This window comes from Mchenga conophoros, linkage group LG6, assembly GCF_057382185.1.
Source record: "Mchenga conophoros isolate Kocher_MC1m ecotype Shallow Benthic linkage group LG6, M_conophoros_male_GT1.1, whole genome shotgun sequence".
NCBI lineage: Eukaryota > Metazoa > Chordata > Actinopteri > Cichliformes > Cichlidae > Mchenga > Mchenga conophoros.
This window is the reverse complement of record NC_140531.1, coordinates 4,676,130-4,693,731: the sequence shown is the minus strand read 5'-3', so window position 1 is coordinate 4,693,731 and position 17,602 is coordinate 4,676,130. Positions and strand designations below refer to the sequence as shown.

General features: G+C 38.4%; 2 protein-coding genes across 5 annotated transcripts; one reads left to right on the top strand and one right to left on the bottom strand.

Annotated features, from left to right (window-relative positions):
- The first annotated feature begins 1,757 nt into the window (after positions 1 to 1,757).
- LOC146571918 (uncharacterized) lies at positions 1,758 to 6,819 on the top strand. 3 transcript variants are annotated; one of them, XM_085275913.1, is made up of 13 exons: positions 2,853 to 3,064; positions 3,213 to 3,245; positions 3,342 to 3,431; positions 3,529 to 3,533; positions 3,852 to 3,918; positions 4,027 to 4,115; positions 4,228 to 4,330; positions 4,591 to 4,693; positions 4,773 to 4,825; positions 4,936 to 5,014; positions 5,236 to 5,732; positions 5,932 to 6,125; positions 6,234 to 6,819. In XM_085275913.1, exons 1-13 carry the CDS (start codon positions 2,915 to 2,917, stop codon positions 6,376 to 6,378), a joined length of 1,608 nt encoding a protein of 535 aa, XP_085132039.1. In that variant the 5' UTR covers positions 2,853 to 2,914; the 3' UTR covers positions 6,379 to 6,819. The 3 variants fall into 3 exon arrangements, with proteins under 3 accessions (XP_085132037.1, XP_085132038.1, XP_085132039.1); XM_085275911.1 differs by lacking the exon at positions 6,234 to 6,819 and adding exons at positions 1,758 to 1,864; positions 2,651 to 2,676 and having other exon boundaries at positions 2,979 to 3,064; positions 3,213 to 4,115; positions 5,236 to 5,950; XM_085275912.1 differs by lacking the exons at positions 2,853 to 3,064; positions 6,234 to 6,819 and adding exons at positions 1,758 to 1,864; positions 2,651 to 2,676 and having other exon boundaries at positions 3,213 to 4,115; positions 5,236 to 5,950.
- Positions 6,820 to 7,956: 1,137 nt separating this feature from the next.
- LOC146571917 (uncharacterized) lies at positions 7,957 to 12,680 on the bottom strand. Of its 2 annotated transcripts, XM_085275908.1 has the most exons (6): positions 12,608 to 12,680; positions 11,070 to 11,979; positions 10,705 to 10,801; positions 10,221 to 10,331; positions 9,606 to 9,772; positions 7,957 to 9,273 (listed from the first exon to the last, which is right to left on the bottom strand). In XM_085275908.1, the coding sequence occupies exons 2-6, from the start codon at positions 11,975 to 11,977 to the stop codon at positions 8,811 to 8,813; spliced, it is 1,746 nt and encodes a 581-aa protein (XP_085132034.1). In that variant the 5' UTR covers positions 11,978 to 11,979; positions 12,608 to 12,680; the 3' UTR covers positions 7,957 to 8,810. The 2 variants fall into 2 exon arrangements, with proteins under 2 accessions (XP_085132034.1, XP_085132036.1); XM_085275910.1 differs by lacking the exon at positions 12,608 to 12,680 and having other exon boundaries at positions 10,903 to 11,212.
- Positions 12,681 to 17,602: the final 4,922 nt, after the last annotated feature.

Here is a 17,602-nt window from a genome sequence, read left to right as displayed (position 1 = left end):
GATTATATACACTAAGTTAAATAGAATAAAACAACCTGGAAATTCACAGTTCAAAAATCTGGGAATGTACATTGCGTGAGTGGGGTGTTAAAGTGACTTAAAGTGCCCCAATGAAGTCAGAAGGATCAGGCATGATTGGGAGTATGTGAGTCCTGACTCAGTTTGTTATGGTTGAGTGTGTGTGTGTGTGTGTGTGTGTGTGTGTGTGTGTGGGGGGGGGGGGGGGGGGGGGGGGGGTTCTGATGTAACACACGGCTGGCCTGAGGGTAGAAGCTCCTCTTGAGGGTCTCTGTTCTTGCCCGGATGGTGCAGAACCTTCTGCCTGATTGCAGAAGTTGGAACAGTTTATTGCTGGGGTGGAACAGGTTCTTCAGTATCTGAGTGGCTCTGGTCCAGTATCTTTTGGTGTAAATGTCCTGTAGGGAGGGAGGAGCAGTCCTGCAGCAGCGTTCTGCTGTATGGATCACTCTCTGAAGAGTTTTTTTGTACTTGACACAGCTGTTCCCATACCAGGACTTTCTGTGTGAGGATGCTCTCCACAGCAACTATATAGAAAGTCCTGAGGATCCCTGGAGAGGCCCTGAACTTCCTCAGTTGTCGTAAGTGGTGCAGGCTCTGAATAGCCTTTTTGAACTGGATCTGAATGTGAGCAGACCATGTCAGATCTGAGGAGATGTGGACACCAAGGTATTTGAAGGACTGCACCCTCTCCACTGGAGCTCTGCTGATGATAATGGGCTTGTAGTTCCTGTGCTGACTCCTTGTGAAGTCCACCACCAGCTCCTTGGTCTTGCCGACGTTCAGCTGGAGGTGGTTATCCTGGCACCACATTGCCAGATGAAGGCTCTTGGGGTCCTATTGGGTTTGTACAGTTCTAGGCATTCCAGGATCCATGTGTGAGGCACTGTGAGTCATAGGCTTTGTTGTAGTTAATCCAGGTAGTGCAGGTTGGTTAGTCTGGTCTTACAGTCTTGAGGGATGGATCAAGACTGGAGATAATAAAGAATAGTCGTGGTGGACAAGCAGAGGAAGATGTAGCTATACATCCTTCCTTCATCACAAGGAAGGAAAATGAGAAACTTGAGAAATACCAAGGGCTGAAAGCTTGAGAAGATGTGGAGGGTGAAGGCAACAGTGCTCCCCCACCCAGGTAATCGAAGCACTGCCCCAAGTGCTTCGATTACTTGGGTGAGTAGCTCCAGCTACTCCCAGGATTAACATCAAGATCGCTGTCCAGAAGAGCGCCGTCCTGCAGCAACAGTGCTAACCACTGTGCCACCATGCTGAGTTCAGTTCTCTTCAGTTTAATTGGATTTATATTGTAAGGTAAAGACTCTAGAATTCATCAAACGCTTGTGGGAAAAAGTTCTTTAATTGTAACTTTATGGAGTTTTCCTTGTGACTTTTTAAAATATGTGTGTTTCAAACATTTGTACCTCTTTTCTGTTCTGTGGCTTCTCCCACTCAGTAACCTGACCAAGAGGACTCAAGCTTGAAGGGTAAAGACTGTCCACAGTGGGGAAAACAAGTGTGTGACTGGGACTTCTTTCAGTTTTGTGTAGCTCATATTTTCTACAGCTGACCAGTTTCATGTAAGATTTACAGAAATTATAGGACGATCTGATTTCCTCGTGTCAGCATTGTTCCCACATCATCATAATTAATGTTGTTCCAGGTTCAACATTGCAAGTGACCAATCACCTTCTTGTGACGTCATTCCTTTGCGACTTCGAAATACCTGCCTTCGATTATTTCGAAATACAAGTGAAGAAGCGAAAAACCGCCGCCTGTCCGCCGAATTTGAAGTCAATTCGCCTGTCCGCCGAATTTGAAGTCAATTTAGGATACTTTCCTTTAATAAACGGTAAGCATTATACATATGTTCCTCACTTGGCTTGCTGTTTGTTTGCTAGCGATAGGCTACTTGACAACAGCATTAGCTAACCAGTGTTCTCTAGACCAGCGTTCCCCAACTTTTTGGGTGTTTCGTGGCCCGGGGGTTGGGTCAGGCAAAATTGCAGTAGCTTCCCTGATCATTTTACAAACATAAGTGAAGAGAATCTGGACTAAAAGGCCTAGACTTATGGTTGTGTGCTGAATCTATGAATCAAACTATCACCTGGAAACATAATTAACTGGTCCATAGCTGTGAAACTGGACATGAGTTCTTGATTCTATGGAGATTAACAGTAATCCAGAAATTTACAAATTTGTCCTGGTACATCGCGTAAATGTTGTCCCAGGGACATCGCGTAAATGTTGTCCCTGGGACATTGTGTAAATGTTGTCCCTGGGACATCATGTAGAATTTGCCCTGGGACATCGTGTAGATGTTGTCCCTGGGACATCGTGTAATTGTTGTCCCTGGGACATCGTGTAAATGTTGTCCCTGGGACATTGTGTAAATGTTGTCCCTGGGACATCATGTAGAATTTGCCCTGGGACATCGTGTAAATGTTGTCCCTGGGACATCGTGTAGATGTTGTCCCTGGGACATCGTGTAAATGTTGTCCCTGGGACATCGTGTAAATGTTGTCCCTGGGACATCGTGTGATAGCTTGTAAATAATGGAATGAAAATTATTGATTGTTATTAACTTGTGAAAAAGAAGTGTAACAAATCCACATGTTATGTTCTTACACCCTTACAGAAACTGTGACTCCTTCACAATGTCAGGTAAATGTCAACTCATGTTGAATAATCAACCAATCAAGCCTTTTATTATCACATGCAATGTTACACGTACAACTGCAATGAAAATTTCACCCCCTTCTGACCATACATATATTGCTTAAACATCACATTGGGAAGACAGGTCGGAAACAGTTAGGAAGGTCAGAAAACAATTTAATTAATAGATGAGGAGGAGAAAAAAGAACTACAACCAGACAAAGCTCCTAGAAGACTGAAATGGATGATGGTTGCAGCATGCAAAAAGAAAATGATATCTGTTGACTACAGCATATGCTTTCTCACAGATTACCTTGTGGGAGTAGCTGGACCAAACTCTATTGGTATTTCAAGTTTGAAATCCCTGTTTGACCAGACTAACATTTCAGATGAGGTACCTCTTGACATAAAAATCCTTTTATGTTGTCATAAAACTAATGTTAAATTCTGCTTTAAATACACTTTATTGTACAATTTACTTAATGAATCGTATTCCTTAGTTCTGTTTTTATTTATATGTATTTATTTATTTGTTTTATAAGGTAATAGATGGCCTAATCTATTTGCAGTGTGAGGTATGTTGAAAAGCTTGTTTGATCATAATGACATAGCATGTTTACGTTTTTTGTAATGTATTTGAAAACATAGGTGTATTTATGTTATTTTTATAGAATTTCCCTCACATTTATCCAATACCAAGCCAAATCACTGGAAAAATTTTGGATGGGTCCACAAGAGCACAAAGTGCATACTTTTTGAAGGTATGACTTGGACTGTGGTAACTATGTTCTTATCACAAAGGGTTTATAAGTTGCCACTATAAACAAACAGCATTTTCCAAAATTGAAGCCTTGTCAGAAGAACCTGAAAAATACCTTTCTGAAACCTTTTCTGTGTAAAGACTTGTTCAAAAGCAATGCACACAGATTAAAACATTTCTGTCTTGGCCAACTGATAAAGAACACCAAAAATTTAGTGGTGCGTGTTGAGTCTGTGGTCTTGATTTGTTTTGTACACACTATAGAAATTAATTAATGTAAACCAAAAATGACACTTTCTATATGTTTGTGTATCTGCAGAATTAATTACAAGTCTCACCTGACAAGCTTTTGCAGTTTTGCAGTGTCATTCTTGACAGAAAAACATACTTGTCACATTATTTTTATTTCCATTATATTTATTATCTTTCAGATGTATGAGAAATTGATTGGAGCCTGTCTGGAAAACGGCAGCCACTGGACCTTGTTTGTAAGTTGCACAGATTTTGCACTCTCTCTAGTGCATGATACTTTTCAGTGTCCCTCATTAGGAAAGCTCAAGGCCCAAGCCTACCATATCCATCTTTTTACAAAACAGTTTTGTGACATACCCAAGAGGACCATAGTCTATATGAATTCATTTGGCGAGTCGGAGGTCAGAAAAAGTGCGGTGTTGAAAAACTGGAGGTAATTAATTAACATATTTAACATAACATATTTAATTTAATTGAAATCATTACCGAACGTGGTTATTGATTTCTCTATATGCTTTTTATTTGTAATAACTGCGATCTCTCAGCTCATTTGCTTCAGCAAGAGGCTGCGCTGGAGAGTGGACCTTGTCACATGTGAGCCACCCACATCAACAGGATGGGAACTCATGTGGAGTGCATGTCATAATGGTACTGAAAACTATAGCTTTAACCTATATAAGTAATGTTTACATTTTTGCCTATTCAGTTTTTAAAGCCTTAGAGGCAGGATGGTAAAATCTCAATTTTATTTGTAGATTGAACCATTTCAGCAGTAATGCTTTGCTTTGGTTGCTCTGTTTTTTTTTTTTTTCCTCGGGGGGGGGGGGGGTTAAAAACAAACAAACATTTCTTTGTTAATCTAATTCTTTTTGTTCTTTTTTTTTTTTTTCTTCTTCGTCAATTATTAGTTTGCCCAATCTCTCATTGACGGTAAAACACAAGTGGAGGAGTACAACACTGAAATCACAAAGCTCAGGTCCCGACTTTGCCGCTACTTATTTTCCTCAATAGGTAAAGATAAAATTAGCTGCCTTCTTTTTCTCTAACATTGGAAAATGTAACTTGTACTTAAACAAATTATATTTTGCAGATCGAACTAGGAAGTGCAGTCAGTGCTGGTGTGTGATTGCAGCCAAAGACCGGGTACACTATGACATGTCCTTAGCCATATAGATTGTTTATTTAATGGACTTTGTTCATTTGTTTTTTGTTTGTTTATTTCTTCTTCTTTTTTTTTTTTTTTTTATTCACAGGTGCAGTGCCAGAAATGTGGTGCATACAAGCACATGCGTTGTTCAAAGTCTGTTTGTGGCATCTGTATCTTCTGTGAGAGTAAGTCACAATATAACTAAACAATGTCCAAAAATGTTTAAAGTGAAATTTTTTTTCGTAATTTTGCCTTTGCACACCAGGACTGTGTAATTAAAGTGGACATTTCAAGATCCAGTTTTTACACAAAACTATTTTAGACATAACTGTGTCGTATTGTGGGGATTTCTCTTCACAATTAAATTGATATAGTGCTGTTCATATCATTCTTCTTTATGTAACAGCACAGTGCAGCACAGCAGAGGGAAAGGAGTTGTGCAGCATAGTGGGTGGCTATACAGGAGGAGCAATAGAAGTAGCCAGTGAAGAATGTCATCAGGGAAAGCATCAGGCAGCGAATGACAAAGGAAAAGTTCCTAAGGGAGAGAACATCTGCAGCAAATCGACAAGTAACAGTGAGATAGGAGGACTGACAGTCAGAGATGAAGGTACACAGACTGAAAGAGATGAAGGTACACAGACTGAAGACAACGAAAAAGAAGCAGAAGTATACGGCACAAGTCTGAGTACAGATAATGCTGCTGCTGATGATGTTGACAGGATCAATGCAGATGCAGAATTTCAAACTGATTCAGAAGGAACTAGTACAGTTTACAGAGTGCATGGTCGCTTATCTGTACCAAGCTCAAAAAAGAAAACCTACACAATAACAGAAGACGAGATCAAGCACAGAATCAATGCAGAGAACATGTCAGTTCATGTTTTCAGAGGTTTGATTGGGGTAGGTATACATTTCGTGATTTTGATGTCACCTGAAATAAATCCGGGTTACTCGTATCAATGAAGTGACAATGTGGCTGGAAATTGTGCATTTGCTGCAACATATACACAATTACACCATGTAAACAAAAGCATTTAACTTTGTGCGCGTGTGTGTGTCTCTCTCTGCTCTTTTGGTGTTTGCACTTTTTCTTTTTTAGGGCCGTAAAGCCAAACTGCCCGCAATGATTCTTGACAGGCCTAAGAAGGCCAAAACTAAAGTAACAGTGTTTAGTGTTCTGAGTGAAGAGGAGGCTGGGGAGCTAGCCCTCGGGTTTGCCGGAAGATTGGCCTGCGATGTCACAACAGACATGGTCTGTAAAGGCATCGACCATTCAAGTGCTGATATGACAAAGTAAGTTAGTAAAACAATATGAAAGTTGTATCTTTTTTGGTATTATTTGTCATTTCCCCGTATTTGGGTTATTGGTGTAACATTGTTAATCTTACTTTCTAATAACAGACAGACTCTTCTCAAAATCCAACACAACCTTAAACATGAGCTGACTGATTCCTCAACCTTCAGTTTGCTGACACACACCTTTGGCCCCGCTGCACTGGATTCTGTCATTTCATTCCTGTGTGAAAAACTTGATCTTGTCTCTTAAATAATGAAACCTTTTGTGACTTTTGTTTGTTCTGTAAATCAGAATCTTGAAAATTGTTCATTGTTGTTCTAAGTTTGTGTTAACTATTTGGCAAAAATGATTGGTTCCTAATCCAAACAGCATAATGACTGTTCTAACACACATCTTAAAAATGCTACAAAGAAAGAAAATTATCACATATGTTTCAATATGAATGTAATTGTGTCACACTCGGTTTGTAGTAGCTTTCCTGTTTTATTTTGAGTTTTGGTATGTTTACACTGTTATTTTTATTTCCCGTGTGTTCGTCTTCCCTTATTAGTTTTACTGTATTTAATTAGTCTGATTTAATAACTTATAATTATTTACTTTCCAGTGTGTATATATGCTCCTCGTTTGGATTATTGTTTGTTTGAGTTCTGCCTGTCTTTTCTATTAAAGATTTGGACTTTTGGACTATTAGTGGACCTCGTAGGTTTTTATTCTGTTCAATTGGTAATTGACTGGGTTTAATTTAGTGGCCTGGAAAACAGGCCGGAGGGGTCTGGTCATTTTAACCCCCTAAGACCCGAAATCTTCCATGGCATGCATTTTTAATTTCTCTTTGATATTTGGGCCGATTGGAACCCGATGAATGTAAAAAGAAAGAATTACCAGGTTTTGTTTTTTTTACCTAATTTTTGTTTCTGAGAAAAATGAGAGCCACATATGAGGACATTAATTTGAAATTTCGATAGAACAGTTGCAGTATAATGTCCTCGTAACTGTATATCAGGCACTTGTTGATCAAGATTTAGTATTTTGGTCTAAATAACCCAAAATGTGATGTCCACATGTGTGGACGCCAGGCTGGAGTAAAGTGTTAGAGCTATTTATACCTATGTAAACTTTTATACACTGGTTTTTACCTGTCTTGTTTCAGAAAGGTTTAAAAGGGTAATGTCCACAGTTTATTTGTTTATTTATTTGTTTGAATTCAACATATTTTATTAAAGTAATTGAGCTTGAACACAGAAAAAACTGAATCAAATAATCATAAAATCAAATCACTTGCACTATACTGAAGTCTAATCTACTCTGAGCTAATGCCGGTTTCCAACACTAATGATCGGGTGAAGGAGAGAGATGAGGGTGTGCACGGCCACTGGTGCTCTTATCCCTGTTCTTTGTGATACAATCCAACAGGAAAGCAGTCAAACCCTTGGACATTAGCCAAGTTAACGTTCACAAATATATACACACAGAGGAACTCTGAGCCCCAATGTCAGCATTAGCACAAACATGCCACTTCATACCAAATCTCAGTGTGAGGTCAGGTGTTAGTCTCATTCCATTATTCTGGCTATATTTTCTTACTCATTACTATTAAACTTATACTTAAGACTAACTATTAACAAAATCACACCCCAATAACTCTGTTATTACACTTTGTATTTAATCATAAAAAGGCTGGATGTTGAAACCTTTTACTTCTATTTTGTATGAGCCAGGATTCTCAACAGCTGATACTCTATGTCCAAAAAGTGACAGGTATCGTTTTATGGAGCAAAAAACTTAAGAGCGCATATTTTATAAATAATACCAACAATTACAAATGCAGACCTTTAATAGTAATAAGTAATCCTTTATTTATAATGCATAGCAATATAAAAATAGTAACATATGAAAATATTACAATGGGCACAGATGAATTTGTATCAAAAACAGCAACCAAGCCAAAGTAATGAATAACACACATAAATAACAACTGCTTGAGAGACCAAACAATTTCTTTTCATCTGTTCCTTGGCAGAAAGTTAAGACAGCTATTCAGCTTTAGGTTTCAATAAACAGAAGTAATGGATGCAGTCCCTTTGAAATGTCACACAAAAGTCTACTTGTGCATATACTTAGCTTTAACTCTTCTCTTTTTTGTTTTGTATTCCAAAAGGTTTTCATTTTCTCCAGAGGATGTCTCTCTTTCAGTGGTTATCGACTGTTCACATTCATTTTCACAGACTGTTGGAATGTCGATGCTGGCCGAACGTTTCTTGCTAGAATACAATGGCCTAATTTTGCGTGCATTATCTGTCGTCTTTATTTCGTACTGGCATATACTTTTGCCTACTTCTTGTTTTGTTTTTAAGACATTTGTATGCAGTTCATCTATCATTGCAGTAATACCCTCTGGAATGAATGCCCACTGTTTAACTGTGTCTAAAACAGCATTTAGTTTTCCAACTGCATCTTCTGTGCATTTTTTGTCTGTGCTTTCAACTACAGGAGTGTCATTCAAAGTTGATAGAGGACTTTTCAGAGAGTTTTTCATTTGTTTAAAATGGCTACAAGCCACCTTCAGGCAAGCACATGTGTTATAGTGAGAGAACGTACAACAAATGCACTGAAGTGTTTCAGCCGATGCAAAAAAACACAGATTTCCAAACAAACTTGGCATTTTTATCACTTTCAAGTCCTCACAGTGTACAAAGTAATGCCTTTCTTTCACTGCAATTCTTGCCAAGGTCTGTTTCCATGTTTGGATAGATGTCATTGTCAGCCTCTGCTAATTTTGCAAGTAACACTAGATGCTTGCAAAGAAGTCCTCGTAAGCCATATGTACAGTTGCAGTAGGACTCAACAGGGCAGACATCATACACCATGTCTTCTCTAGACTCAGATGGGACTTGATATGCATTAACTCCATGGCTGTTCTTGACTGTAATTTTAAGAGCCCAACCACTTTCCATCAGTCTTGAAGCAGAGTCTGAAACTTGAGACAAGGTGTCAGCAAACCTGTTTTTCATGCGGCCCACATCTTGCAGGGTTTTTATGACTGAGAAGTAGTCGTCGGCCTTCCCTAGGAGCACTTCAATCAGATCATCCAGACGCCTATTCTTGTAGCCAGATAAAAACTGGTATTTCAGGCGGTGGAAAAATCTGAAAAACAGTTATTTGAAATGATTAGTAACTGTAATTGAAGGAATTTAAAGTTTTAATCAAGACTGTATTATTTTTTAAAAAATTGGAATACCTATTGCACACGTCTTTTATAAAGGAATGCTCTGTGCCGGTTTAGCTGATTTAGGCAAATCCACCTACTCTGTTTTTTGTTGTGATAACATAAAAAACGCTGCTAGAATTTAAAGGATTTGCCTAAAACCTGTTCTGGCAATGACATGACGAACCTACTCAGTTTAGCCTCTTGGATTAAAGCATAATATCTTTTTTTCAGCAATACAATTGAATGAGGTCAAAATAATAAATCATACCTTTCAATCACATTGTTTGTTTCAGAACGAGCGTGACTGAAGCGACGGCCGTAGTCACACCACATGTGGCCAATGCCTTCCCAGTGCTTCTGAAAATACTGGCACACCAAAGGGTATTGCTTAAATGTCTGGCAGAACTCTGCTGATGTGGCTTTAAAGTCGTCCTCCTAAGAGAATTGGATGCAACAGAATATATTTCAATCCATTTAACAGACCTATTGAAATCTTTAATATTATGTATTGAAGCCCTTTTCCTTTTATTGAATAACATTAAGAATTTTAAGTTATTAATAATATGTCGTGTTTTTGTATTAAGAAGCAATTATTTCTTCCCTTACAATGGCTAAGAAGGAACACTAAACCTATAAGCATATTTGGTTTCAGCATCTGTCTGTGAAAGAATCCCACTCACAAGTTCTACTGCACAGTGGGTGACACAATGATGGTCTGCACAGCTTAAGTACTTGTTTTGATAAGCAAGATAAGAAGCCAGTTTTAGAAATTGTTTCAAAAATCTATTTTGTATCTCTCTGTAACTTTTTTTAGCAACTGAAAGTTATTATGCTCTTAGTGTAATCAAGAAATCAAAATGTGAAATAGACAAATTACACTTACAGATGTGCAAGCTTTCAGCTTACAAAAGAAAGAAATGATTTCATTTCTATTTTGGGTGTTAGAAAGCCCATGGACCCCGGACTCTGATTTTGAAAGCCATCGATTAACAGCCTGTGAATGTAAGAGAAAAAAAGTTAATCTGGAGAGAGAGACAGAGGAGCAGCTGTACAAAAAGCATAAAAGAAAGCTGACGTCCAAAAATAACTTTGTCACTCACTGGACAAGAGGACCTGTGCATTACAGAAATCAACCAGGCAAACATATTTTTAAATGTCAAAAAGAGCTTTGGGAAGCAGCCACCAGAAGATGAGTGCACTGTGGTCTTAAATGGATGGACAAAGTCACTCAACATTTTATCCCTTTATATTCATTAACCTGAGTAGGTGAATATCACAATGAGGCAAATCATAACAACAGGACCCTGTTGTAAAAATGTGTTTCAGGTGCATCTTAGACAACGTGAAAAGAAAACAATGTGGTTTACCTGCAAGACATGGTACCAGCATAGAAGGATAGCTGACTCTGGAAAAACCTTCTGCAAAGCATTTATTTCCGCAAAGTCTTTGTCAACCATAAATGCTCTACAGAAAAAAAGAAAACACTAAATGAGATTAAACAGTATGAAAATGTTTTTGCTATCTCAAAGCACCACTTCAATGCCAAATTAAACATTTCAACTCACAAGTAGATATATAAAATACTGCATACAGCCTATAGGAATAACTTTAACAACTGGAAAGGAAAGTTTTTTGCAGCCCATGCTGCAGCTATAGCATTAGATTCTGGCATGTTATAACTTTTTTGAAAAGGAATTATTTCAAAATTAATAGCTGTCAATGTATTATTTACCTCGGGGAAGTTGGGAAATGCTCACAAACTATTCCAAGAACAGTTTCCAGGGTTTTCTGACTTTCGTTGCTGACAATAGCATAGGCCACAGGGACTCCATGCCCATGATCATCTCTTACAACAAGTGTGAATAAGGGAAATGAATACTGGTTAACGCAGTGCGTGGTGTCAACAAATACTAACTGTTTTGCATAGTTCTCCATGTTTGATTTCATTACAGGTGTCTGCAAAACAATCATTAGTTCTTGGTCAGATGTGTATGGTTGATAGAAGAGAACATGTTCTTGATGTTTTCCATTAAGTAAGGTATGTACACTTTGACTGTCTCCACAGTTAAAGTGCTTCTTCCTCATCATGCAGGTTCTAACACTGTCAATGTCACGTGGTGTGACAAAATGCTCTCTGTTGTGAAGATCTCTGTGTCCATGTTCTTTGGCCCATTTATGACATTCGGTTAGTATGATGGCTGGCTTAGTTCCAAGGGAAAGCAGTTCCTCAATCTTCCTCCTCAAATCACTGGAAATATTGTTGAAATGTGCGTCTTTTGGGTCCGAAGGATCATGCCCATCATGCTTATCATATGTACGCTGCACGATGACTGTGTGGTCTTTCCAACATTTGAGTACTTTAAATGAAACATAGGCCTTACAGCCCACTGCTCTGTAGCTGTTTCGACTTTTTTCCCCAGCTCTGATGCAGTTGAATTTGTAATAGTCTCTTTTCCTGTCTTTACCTGAGGCAACATTTAAACATTTATAATGTCCATGAAGGGTTAATGAGTTCAATTTTTCTAACACAACACTGAATGGGTCCTCCTGGCATTGTGACACATGCACACAAAGTTGTGTGTCTTTTCCAGTTCTTTTTTTTTCGTCATTCAGAACACTTCTTCTAATTATGTCGTCCATTTCTGGTGGAAAAATAACGAAGGTTTAATTAGTCAATATTCATTAATTCATTTTAACTTGTTTTGGGGGTTTTTGCAATACAATGTAAATATTAAATATAATATTAAAAAATATATATATATAAAATAATATAAAACAAACAGGGGCTAAAAGAAGCTAAACTTTCATATGGTATGTCTCTGGCAACTTTAACATGATGTCCCAGGGACAACATCTACACGATGTCCCAGGGCAACTTCTACATGATGTCCCAGGGACAACATTTACGCGATGTACCAGGACAAATTTGTAAATTTCTGGATTACTGTTAATCTCCATAGAATCAAGAACTCATGTCCAGTTTCACAGCTATGGACCAGTTAATTATGTTTCCAGGTGATAGTTTGATTCATAGATTCAGCACACAACCATAAGTCTAGGCCTTTTAGTCCAGATTCTCTTCACTTATGTTTGTAAAATGATCAGGGAAGCTACTGCAATTTTGCCTGACCCAACCCCCGGGCCACGAAACACCCAAAAAGTTGGGGAACGCTGGTCTAGAGAACACTGGTTAGCTAATGCTGTTGTCAAGTAGCCTATCGCTAGCAAACAAACAGCAAGCCAAGTGAGGAACATATGTATAATGCTTACCGTTTATTAAAGGAAAGTATCCTAAATTGACTTCAAATTCGGCGGACAGGCGGCGGTTTTTCACTTCTTCACTTGTATTTCGAAATAATCGAAGGCGGGTATTTCGAAGTCGCAAAGGAATGACGTCACAAGAAGGTGATTGGTCACTTGCAATGTTGAACCTGGAACAACATTAATTATGATGATGTGGGAACAATGCTGACACGAGGAAATCAGATCGTCCGAAATTATAGGTGATCATTTATTTATTTATTTTTAACCCGTTGTATCCAGTAGTTTTAGCAAGCAGACTCATGGTCTGAATGCTTTGTTCTACCAAACACATTTGCTTTGCCAAGAGGAGTGCTATAGACTCTCTATAGGTCCCTCTTTTTTCTTTATACATCTATTTTATATAATTATTTAAATTATTTTCTGTGTAGTTATATAAAGCCAGAGCTGACAGGTGGTAAAAGAGAGAAGAAGGAGGAGGAAAAGAAAAGGGACAGAAAGTGAGATACAAAAAAGGTGGGGAAGTGAAAAAAATAACAAAGCACACATGAGCACACTAGGTCTTCAACTGCTGCATCTTTAATGAAACACACTAAAAAAATAAATAGCACCTCAAAGACAAAAAATAACTAACCAGAAAACAAAACAAAACAAAAAACAGAAGTACCCCAGAGACCCAGAGGCCACGGGCAGCTGACCCCACCAGATGCCGGCCATCACAGGACGAGCTGAGGTATTTAAATCTAACGTAAATATGTTTAACATGTTTTGATGGATTTATTTACTTTGTCCTCGTCTTTTGGCTGCTCACTTTAGGTCACTAGAGTGGCTTATCTGCCTCCATCTCACCCTATCCCTAGGATCCTTCTCTGTCACACCAACCTTCTCCATGTCCTTCTTCACGCCATTCACGAATTTCCTCTGTGGTCTTCCTCGTTTCCTTTTGTCTGGCAGCTCCATATTTACCGTAACAACTGTCCTTTCTCTGCTTATTTCCAAACTATCTCAACCTTGCCTCTCTAGCTTTTTCTAAAATTTATGATATTCTTGTTTAACACATGTTGGACTATGATCTCATAGACCTTCACAAGTGCTTGAGGCCAGATTTATTCCTTGCCTTCCATTTTATGCCCGGACATGTCAGGGCAGCTGTCCACTTGCACACAGATGGTACAAACTAAAGATCCTAATGATCTAAATACATTATTTTGAACACTTTTACTAGAAGATGTTTTATTGAGATATCAAGATGAATGATGAAAGTAAAAAAAAAAAGAAGTAAGAATGAGGGCTGTTGAGTGTCCTTGTTTAGAATTATTGTGCATTTTAGATTATAGTATCAGTGTACTAGTTTCAGGCATTACCATCAACCCACGTGTGTCAGGGCTCTGTGTGCAGGCAGATGGAGAGGAGGATCCAAATGCGAGGCTCGGACACTGAATACACCTCAAAACCTCAGCTTTATTGCTGGCACGAAAACAAAACATGAAGTGACCACTGACTACTGAGAACAGAAACAGATAGGCATAATCTGATGGTACGACACGACGCAGAGCACAGGAAAACACAGGCCTAATATACACAGGGTGGTAATCAGGGAATGGGCAACAGGAGGGAGACACAGCTGGGAGGGATTGGACTCATGAGACAGGGGGAGCAAAGCTGCACACACTAACATAAGATGTGGACTTTCACAATAAGACAGGAAACATGAATCACTAAACAAAGACGCAGACACTGAGAGACAGCCTAGACACTGAACTAAACCTGCAATAAACACAAGAACACAACCAAGGAGCAAATCCTAAAACAGAAACAGAAACCTATAATTCTCATAATGGTCAACAATGTAAAAGAATCAAAATACAAAATTAAACCAAGACACGAGAAACTCAAAATACTGGGTCAAAACTGACCCAGAACCGTGACAATGTGACCCTGAACTGTAAAGTTGGTTAAGAAAATGATTAATAAAAGCAACATAATTTCATGTTGTTTTTAAAACAGGATGGAGGCATTTTTTAGGTCAGCTAAAACAAAATCCTAATATCACCTTTTTTCGCACAATAACAAAACCTTCATTTTTAGGTTATATTTTTGGCGATGGCCATAGATTTAGACTAAAAAATCAGAGGCTTCAGCACTTTTCTGTCAGTTAAAGAAACAAAAATATCCCTTCTACAGGTTGATCATTTACAAAAGTGATGTAGATGAAACTATCATCTACCAGACCCACTTTATAAAATTCTGCACATACAGTCTAGTTCAGCTGAAGACAAAGAACAGATATATAAAGCAAACAGTATCTCAATTTTTTTATTTGTCCAGTGCCTCGACTTTGACGGGTTTTCTGCTCTGTGCTAAGAAATTGCTCAACAAACTTACACTTTTTTTAAATTATAGAATCAGATTTACAGTGAATGGCATTTAATGTCATGTCTCACTGCTGTATAATTTTTTTAAAATATATTATTTTAGCCCTTAGCCCTAATTTCAAAGACAATAACAAAATCTTGATATATTGTGAAAGACTGTAACTTACAGACTGTAAGATTTATTTATTTATTTTTAATTTAAATCTTATTTTGTAGCGCAGTAATAGTCTTGTACAACACAACACTGAGGAAGACTAGATATTTCAACAACACAGGAATGGGCAATGGGCCAAGAGATTTGGTCCCTTGAACTGCAAACCCTGAGGAAGAAACCCAAAGGCCAGAAAACAGTTGGCTGATATTTATTTATTTTCTGCAGAGGTGCTGATTTTTTTCCCCAAAGAACTTAGTACTTATCTGAGTGGACAAAGCCTCCATAAGCAAATAAGATTAAGATCACAATCTGGCCAAGTGCTTTATTAAAAAGATAAGGCTAATGAGAACGGCCTATGAGAACAGCTATGTCTCGTTGTCTGCTGAACAAAAGAAGAGCCTTTTTTTGCTATTATAGATTATTAATATATAATAATATATGATATTATAGCTATGAAAATGTTTTATTAGTCACAATTTCATATGTTATATTTGAAATAAAAAAAGGATACAATATTCCAAAGATTTGGAGCAATTATTATATTTACACAGATTATCCCAAAAGGCTTTTATTTCACCGCTTAAATAAATATCTGAGGGATAACAGCTTTCGCACAAAGCTACAATCTCTCAGAAGCCCCACAGATACTGCCCTAAAGCGCGTGTCGTGTTGTTATAGTACATTTTTTCCTGTTTGCTTTAGATAACAAATCTTTCGTTGACCCCGAGGGTTAGGAGAGCATTACAAATTAATCCCAGTTTTAATAAGTCTGTCTTAAGCCTGGGATCTTTGCTCGAAAAGAAAGAAAGAAAGAAAAAGGGGGAGGGAGAGAAGAAAGGGATCCGAGAGGAAAAGAAATATATTAAACCCTGTGATCACAGGCAGCTTTTCTTGTTTGTTATCCCTCCGTTTTACCTTTAATCCAATACTTGCTAATCCAATTTGTCTTTTGGGCTCCAACCCTAACTTCTCCTTATCTTACAGCTTTCTCTTAAATGTGCCGGAGCCTCCAGAGTCAGTGACTGCACTTCATTTCCCAGTGTTGCTGGAGCAAACTGATGTATGTGAAAAAAAAGTTTGGAGGAAAAGGGAAAAAAAGGAAATTGTTGCATGTTAACTGCTCATAACGATGAACATAAAACATAAGAGACTGCTATAGACAAGTTGTAGCTTCAGCCTGAATATGCATGAAGAGCCATAATCAGATCTTGGGCATTCACTCACTGAAGGGGAATATTGGGCAATACAAAGGGATTGATTTAATTACTTGGAGTGGGCCTGTGCTTTGGAGCTGCCTTGTTAGGAGGGAATGAAAAGGCTGGCAGTATCCTTGTGCTATTTTTGAGGGGGGGGGGGGGGGGGGGGGGGGTGGAGAGGTTGAAGAAGGGTGGAGGGGGTGAAGTTGCAGATGGTGGGGGTACAGAGGTAGTCTAGCTTCTTAAGTCACCAAAGTAATCCCGGGTATGAAGCTCTCCCAATTGAAAGGACCTGCATTGATTGCAAAAAATGAACATGGTGCATTCTCTGTTTAATGTCCTCTGGTTTAATAACCTTCTTTCTGGGGTAAATTGCAGTGTATCACACACACATTTGTCCTTGTATTGAAAGCTTTCAAATTTATTGTCTTTTCACCTGTGCTGTTTCCTGAACGCTGCTAAAGCTGACAAAGGATTGTGATAAACTAATTCTGACTTACTGGCTTTGATGTAGCTTAACAACAAATTTATTCTTTAAATTCGTTACTTTTTTCTGGCTGTTGAACTTGTTCCGTTGCAATTATCATGAATAGTGTAGCAAGACAATGAATTTTATTGGATGACTGTCTTTAACTGTTAAAATCACTTGAAGAAGCACATCAACTATACTTCCCACCCACATAAACTTATATAAAGTGAACTGGTTTCACATATGTACTAATTTTTTCTTCAAGTTTCTTCTCTTTGCTGCTCCCCTTTCAGGCAGTTGTCTTTGCCCAAAGATGACGACAGATTCAAGGGTCTTTAGAGGAAAACAAAGCACTTAAGATATTTTGAAGGGGGAGTAGATGTGAGACTCCAATGCAGAGCTCACCTGATAGATCCCTGAGAGGTGTATTCATCAAAAGGTCCTCTTTCTACCACATAGACTCACACAATAAGCCAGTCAAAGTGGATTCTAGTGCCTTTGCGCTCAACAGGCAGCGGTGACAACGAAGCCCTTAATCATCTCGTGACAAAAGCCAAAAGGCATCATCCCATTAAGCAGTGTGCTCTGCCGCTAATATGAGCTACTGCCCAGGAACCTTTCATAGGGCGTTCAGCTATTAAAGTGCTTCTGAACCAGCCAGCAGGAACCTAGACGGATTCACCTTTCATCTAGCAGCCTGTTGTTTGGTGGCTATAGTGAAGGCAAGCTCAAGATGTTAGTGATCTCATTACAGCGGTTGTGAGAAACAGCCTCCAAATTTGAGCATCTCTCTTCCTATTCGCATCCCTT